Raw genomic sequence first — 7,438 nt, 5'->3', positions numbered from 1 at the left:
TTCTGGTCAATAGCATTTCAAGGCCAATTGTTTTTATAACCTTGTGTGCTAATTGGTTCACCAATATAATGGTCATATTTGTGCTGTTGGGATGTCACAAAGATGTAATAATGTAGTCTGTTGAATGGGGCTCAATGCAGTGGATTGATGTGATCATAGAATGTTAGAATAATCAATTTCCCAAAATGTTGCAGGATTTCAAGGACATTAACTCAGCCTATGAAATCTCTATTCAGGCATATTATGGCAGGTGAATAAATAAGATTGGTGAATTCATAATAGATCACATTAATTATTTTCTTTTTGTCCAGTGTTTGCTATACATACTTGAATACCACAGCTGGTTTCCTAGGCATCTATTGGTTTTTAAAGCAGTCTATTGAAATGAATAACATCGTATGGTTTATTGGTCATTTTATTCAGTTTTTTGAGCTTGTAATTTTTCAGTTCATTAAGCAAATTCTGCACCAATAGAATCCTCATCATGTTCCTGGACAAAAATTATCTTCTGCATCTAATTCCTGTATAAATTATAGGTTGTGCAAATGATTTAATCTTTAATACAATACAGTCCTGTAAGTCTATTCTGTAAAATCGCATTACTTTCTATGTAGTAAGTCAACACTTCAATAAGCACATCATTTGGATATGCCATTTGGTATACTCTAATTATTGTTTTGGTGGCTCACTGTAGATTGTGGTCTCTATTAAAAGGTTAAATGGGATTTTTCATAAAAACACAAGTCATTGTTAGTACAATGCTTTCCAGTGATTTTTCTCAGTTACATACTATGCATTCTTTATATACATCCAAAATTGAACATTGCAGCAATAACCAATGGAAGCAAAATCTTTGTTACAGCAATTACTTGGTAGAATGTAGCAGGTTCTTATAGTAGTATAAAATACGCAGGCAGCTACTTTTTAGAATTTACGAAGCTCCCAGTTACTAGTTTTGCAAATGCACCGACTAGAGTACATAATAAAATGGTATTTGAAGATACATAACAGGGCTAAATTATAAAATTGGAAGCGCATTGTTAACACATTTCTATGATTTTCATGATGTAATCAAACAGCAATTAGCATAAAGGCTACAAAGCTCCAGACTGTGAATCAAAATGACAGACTAATAAAACAGCATTCGTCATCTCATGTACAATAATTATCAGACAGATAGGAGGTATTCATTTCCATTACCAAGGTTAGGATCCAAGGACTAACAGGTCCAGTGCTTTCAACAGTTTGAGGATTAGACACTTGTACTTCCTTGGCATTTCAAAATGCCATCATAAAGTTGTGGGATAACTTTTGTCCCTATTTTTGTTATTAAATTACTCATAAAATTTCATTGTCTGAGATCAGTAAATTCTACTTGTATTATAAATTCCTTTAGTCTTGTATCTGCTTGGGTGAGATAGGGAATGCAGTGCAGCGAAGCAAGCACGATATCCAAGACAGGTTTCTGCATTTATTTGTATAATCATGATCACCATAAGGGACTCCCACTTACAAGGCTTATGAAGTAGTTTGAACTGCTTGGGAGAGAAGACCAAAGATATTTGTTGTGTGGTGTAGCAGAGAGATAGTCAAAGGGTAAGGAATTACTTTTGATGGCTATGGCCCATCATTAACTACATTCAAATATTTTTTGTTCAACAGGGATATATGTATATATAAACCTTACATGACTTCTAAACACAGGGAGGAGAGTTTCACTTGTTAATCAGTCCTTATGGAATTTTATTAGTGTGCAGATAAAATTATTTTATATCAATGTAGAGAGCACCACTGACTGGAAACTTTTCAGATGTCCAGGGGACTAACAATTGTGAAATCAGAATCTTTGCTGTTGCTGCTGTCATCATCAGGACTAGATTCCAAGTTACTGGATGGAAGGCGTAGAACTCCACCTGTCAGAGGATCAGAAAAAACCGAAGGCTGCTGTGTTTGTTTTTCAGTTGCATGAGATGCATTATAAGCTTTTAAGGTTTGATATTTCTCTGGTGTGCCTCCTGTTGCTTCTAATTGCTTGGATGAGTGCTCATGTATCAAGTCATCATCTTCATTGGTGACCAAGATGTAGTCATCTGAGTTTCTACCATCTGAATTCAGGGAAGTCAGTGATGTGACCTAAAATAAATATGGCACGAGTTAAAATCTGTAGATTGCCAGTTCCATTTACTAAGTCTCAGATGTGATACATTCCCAATTTTCCACCAGGCTAAATCTCTACATTTAAACACTATATTCATGGTTAAGATACTAAACTGATCAACAGATTTATTTACATAAATTGCATTTCAAATGATAGTTTTTTTGTTTAAATACATTTAACAATTATTTTTAATAACCTAATTAGATGTAAATTTACTCTGAATTCTAACTGTCTTGATTTGAAACCATCAGAATATTTATCTACTTTAATTTATAATTTTGGATATTTACTAAGCATTTCATGTCCAAACAAACCTTCTATTAAAACATAAATCTTCATTTTTATATCATTCTTTTAGCTATCTATTTGACAAATGATTAATCTTCCTCAGTTTACTTTTGCCAACATAATTTTGCCTTTATAAAACTTTGCTGCTGAGTTTTACCTTACAATGAAAAATTAATTCCTGTTGTTGACATTGGAATCTCCTCTAATTTTCCATTATCTTGAGATCTTTTTTAGAATTGGGTACAAAATTAGACACTACTCCAACTACAGCCTAACCACTGGGTTACCAAGAATGGGAAAAAAAAGAAAGGAAAAGCTGACTATGTACAAATTCTGAGTATCTTATGTCTACAATATTTCTTATTTTTCATTATCAGATTATTTCCTCTTACATTAACCAAACCAAATATCATTCATCAGCAAGAGTTCAAATAAAAAAGTAGGGAGTAGAATATTATTTTAAAAGTGGAAATTAGAAGTTGCTTTTTAATAACCTCATCAGTTCATGACTCAATATTTGGCCAGAGGCAGTATCAATTGAACCAGCTTGTGAATATTATGGCACAGCATTAAAAGATTGTACAGTACACCAATTATCACATTCACTCTCTTGTGAGCCATTCTACCAGACCTAGTAAGATGTACTTGGTTTTTTTTTGTTGAATATGTTAAGAATACTGGCAGATTGCCTTCCATGTAATGCACTGTCAAGTTTTACGTTTAGCTGTTGTAAGATTTGTACTCCTGTTGAATCTTAATCAGTTAATTGGAGGATTTCATTTAATAAGAAAATAGGAATTTAACAGTACTACCTTCCAGATGCCAGTGCTTCTGAAATAACCTGCTGGTACTGGATTACATCAGTTGTTGTGTGCGTTCCCACTGCTCAGGTGGATTCCACCGATACACAATGGGCTACACAGATTTCTGTTGATTTTGCATCTCTCTGTCTGCAAAATCTGTCCATTGAACCCCTACCATCTTTAATTTGCTGCAAGTACATCAATGGTAGGGAAATTATTGATGAAGGTTCTTGAGTCAGGATTTACATGCATTTTGGAAAAGTATGGATTAATTAGGCATGCCTTTGTGCAGGGGGCATCCTGTCTCAAAAATGTAATTGAGTTTTTGAGGAAATTACAACAATGATTGATGAGGGGAGAGGATGTTGGCTCAATACACTTTAATGAACCATTTGACAGGGACTGAACAACACACACAAAATGCTGGAGGAACTCAGCAGGCCAGGCAACATCTATGGAAAAAAGTACAGTCGACGTTTCGGGCCGAGACCCTTTGGCAGGACTGGAGAAAAAAAATGAGGAGGAGATTTCTCTAGTCCTGCAAGAGGAAAGTATACAGTAAATAGCAGGATCCACAGAAGTAATGATGCTTTGGTGCAAACTCTCGGAAAGGGGCAACACAAGAGGATAAGGTGGTTGGGGTGTTCGGTGTACAAACTGGCATGTCATGTTGCAGTTCTGTAAAATTTTGGTTAAGTTACACTTGGAGTATTGTATGCAGTTCTGGTCACGATGGTATAGGAAGGATGGATGTTTTGGTGAGGACGCTGCTTGGATTGGAAAGCAATAGCTATAAGGAGAGCTTGGACAAGCTTGGATTGTTTTGTCTGCAGTGTTAGAGGTTGAAGGGCGACTTGAGAAAAATGTATAAAAATGAAAAATATAGTTAGGGTAGATAGCCTTTCTCCCCAAGGGTAAAAATGTCAAATACTAGAGCAGAGATTTAAGATGAGAGTAGAAAGTTTAAAGGAGATTTGCAAGACAAGTTTTTCTTTATGAGACTGATAGGTGCTTGCACTGCACTGCCACTAGAGGAGGTAGAAGCAGATATGAGAGTGGCAGTTAGACAGGTAGCAAGCAGGAAATAGGGATATGGACCATGTGCAGGCAGATGGGAATAATAGTCAGCACAGACAGCATGAGGTGAAGGCCCTGTTCCTGTGCTATCCTGTTCTTTGTTTCTGTTCCTAAGTAAAGCAGTCTCACTGATAGCAATGGGAAGAAACAGATTCTGAGAGAATGGTAACAGACCTTTGTATTTGATCTGTAAGTTTAAGATCACACTGGAAAAACTGGACTGGTGCAGCCTAACATAGATACACTTGTGGTTGAGCTTGAGATTTGGAATCTGCTAAGGACTGGATCTGTGATTCAGAACTATAAAAGAGATTCAGGTATGACCTTTCGAAGGCTATTTTGAGAGTGAAAAAGCAATTCTAATTTAAGAGACTGAATCAGGTGCATGTCATCTCTAGCAGGGTTTGCAGGTCATTACTTCCTAGAAGGTGAAATTTAACATCATGAATGGCTGTGAGGCTTCACTCCCAGATGAGTTAAATACCTTTTAAGTTCGCTTTGAAAGCAGGAGTTAAACTACACCTGAGCAAGTCCTGCAGCTTCTAGTGATTCTGTGATTTCTGCCTTGGAGGTCGACGTCAGAACGTCTTTCAAGAGGGTGAACCATCGTGGGGTGTCAGGCCCTGCTGGTGTACCCAGTAGTGCACTGTGCCAACCAACTGGTGGGAGTGTTTAATCCATCACTGTTGCAGTTGGAGGATCCCCCCGCTTCAACGGGGTGACAATCATACAAGAGCCTGAAAAGAGAAGGGTGAGCTGCCTCAATGACTATGCCCATTTGCACTCACATCTACTGTGATGAAATGCTTTGAGAGGTTGGTCATGGCCAGAATTAACACCTGCCTAAGCAAGGACATGGCCCCACTGCAATTTGCCTACCAGCTCAATAGGACAACAGTGGATGCAATCTCTCTGGCTTCCACTTAGTTTTGGATCACCTGGACAACAGCAGAACCTATGCCAGGCTGCCCTTTATTGATTATAGCTCAATGTTCAACACCATCATATCCTTAGTACTAAACAACAAACACCAAAACCTCAACCTCTGTACATCTTTCTGCAATGGATCCTTCACTTCCTCATCGAGAGACCAAAGGGAGTGCAGATTGGAAGAAACATCTCCTCCTTGCTGGCAATCAACTATGGTGCACCTCAAGGATGTGTGCTTAGCCCACTGCTGTATTCTCTAATCGTCCAAACTGTGCGGCTGGGCACAGCTCAAATGCCACCTATAAATTTACTGATGACACAGGTATTGTTGATACAATTTCAGATGGTGATGAGGAGGCATACAGGAATGAGATAAATCTATTGGATGAGTGATGTTGAAACAACAACTTTACACTCAGTGTTGGTAAGAGCAAGGAATTAATTGTAGTCTTCAGGATGGTTAAGTCAAGGAACCCCACACCAGTTTTCTTCGAGGGGTCAGCAGTGGAAAGGGTAAGCAGTTTCAAGTTCCTTGGTGTCAACATCTTTTGACTGTCTATCCTTGGCTCAACATATTGATGCAATTACTAAGAAGGCAGAAGAGCAGATACATTTCATTAGGAGTTTGAGGAGACCAGGGATGCCACCATAAACTCTCATAAATTTCTACAGATGTACTGTGGAGAGCATTCTAACTGGTTACATCACTGTTTGGTATGGAGTGGCCACTGCACAGGATTGGAAAAAGCTGCAGAATTATACAAACTCAACCAGTTCCATCATGGGCACTATCCTCCTGAGCATCAAGAATATCTTCAAAAGGTGATGCCTCAAAAAGGTACAATCTATCATTAAGAACCCCATCACCCAGGACATGCTCTTCTCATTGCTACCATCAAGGAGGTGGTACAGGAGCTTGAAGACACACTCAACATTTCAGGAACAGCTTCTTCCCCACTGCCATCAGATTTCTCAATGGACAATGAACCCATGTACACTACCTCACAATTTTTTTTCTTTTTTGCTCTCTTTTTGTATTCCTTTTTATTTTAATTTAAAAATACATTTCTTATTGTAATTTAGTATTTCTATTATGTATTGCTGCCACAAACAACATATTCCACACTACATGCCAGTGATTCTGACCCTGATAATGGAAGGTGAAACCATTTGGCCAGAATCATCATGCAGCATTTTATCCTTGTTCAGCTCCACAGTTCCCTTTGACTCGAATGATATCTCTGTTCCATTAACATGGAAAATAATTAATTTGTACCCCTGAGGTACAATTTATAATTTGTTAATTATGTACAGCAGTACAGTAATATGGATTTCAAATGAAAATTAACTTAGTAATGCATTGTTGCTAAACTTCTGATAGTCACATATGTGCATAATTTATGGATAAGGTTAAACACCTGCTGCAAAGTTATGTTCATGTTCATTACAAGGATAGCTGTTAGTTCTGTATTAGAAGTACAGTTTCTAATAAAGTACTAACAACTCTCTTTATCTGTTTGGCCGGGAATGTGCTGGTGCAGAGTAAAGGGCAGTAGTCCAAAGTCACAGATGCATCTCTGAGACAAGGCACTTGCCATGTCCAATCACTCTGCTGTCTCCCTGTGCCAAGTTTGCAGCATGCCTTGGCAACTGTGATTTCACAAATTTTACCTTGGCAGAAACACTGATGGTAGAATAATCTGTAATTTGTCAATACAATTTTGGTAGACTCTTGTATTTTTTGTACGATTAGACGTGAATCCATTTTGTATCAAAATGCTGCAAACAAGCATTCATAGGAAAACCTCAACAAGGGCCCATCTACATCTACAACTCATGCAGGTCCATTTATGAGTAGGCAAGAAAATCAGTGAACCTCTTTCTCACTCATAGGAAAGTAAAGTTGGCCCAGTTGGCTGATCTGTACAGCATGGACATGAGTAACAGTGTATTGTAAAAAGTGGGACGACAACTGGCTTTTATGATTTACTTTAACTTATTTCGTTTTTCCATATAGCCATCAGCACAATGAGTTGGTGCCAGCTCTCAGAGGAACCATGACGACCCATTTACCTCCTTGTATCTTAATCTCTTGGAAGCACAGAACCATTGCTCCGATTCTCCTGCCAGTCACCAACCTATCCTTGGGGGTTCAGGCTAGTTTCCCTCTAACCTATCCATT

General features: G+C 38.0%; 1 protein-coding gene across 1 annotated transcript in view; it reads right to left on the bottom strand.

The window, feature by feature from the left end:
- Window positions 1-378: 378 nt before the first annotated feature.
- The window catches only part of tbc1d5 (TBC1 domain family, member 5), a 469,693-nt gene continuing 462,633 nt past the window's right edge, over window positions 379-7,438 (bottom strand). Inside the window, exon 25 of the mRNA XM_059972347.1 lies at window positions 379-2,133. Within this exon, the coding sequence (XP_059828330.1) occupies window positions 1,807-2,133 (327 nt within the window). The 3' untranslated portion in view covers window positions 379-1,806. The remainder of the gene's footprint in view (window positions 2,134-7,438) is intronic.

The sequence above is a fragment of the Hypanus sabinus genome, chromosome 6, assembly GCF_030144855.1.
Source record: "Hypanus sabinus isolate sHypSab1 chromosome 6, sHypSab1.hap1, whole genome shotgun sequence".
Taxonomy (NCBI): Eukaryota; Metazoa; Chordata; class Chondrichthyes; order Myliobatiformes; family Dasyatidae; genus Hypanus; species Hypanus sabinus.
Note: the sequence above shows the minus strand (reverse complement) of the source record. Positions and strands in the feature narration are given on the sequence as shown.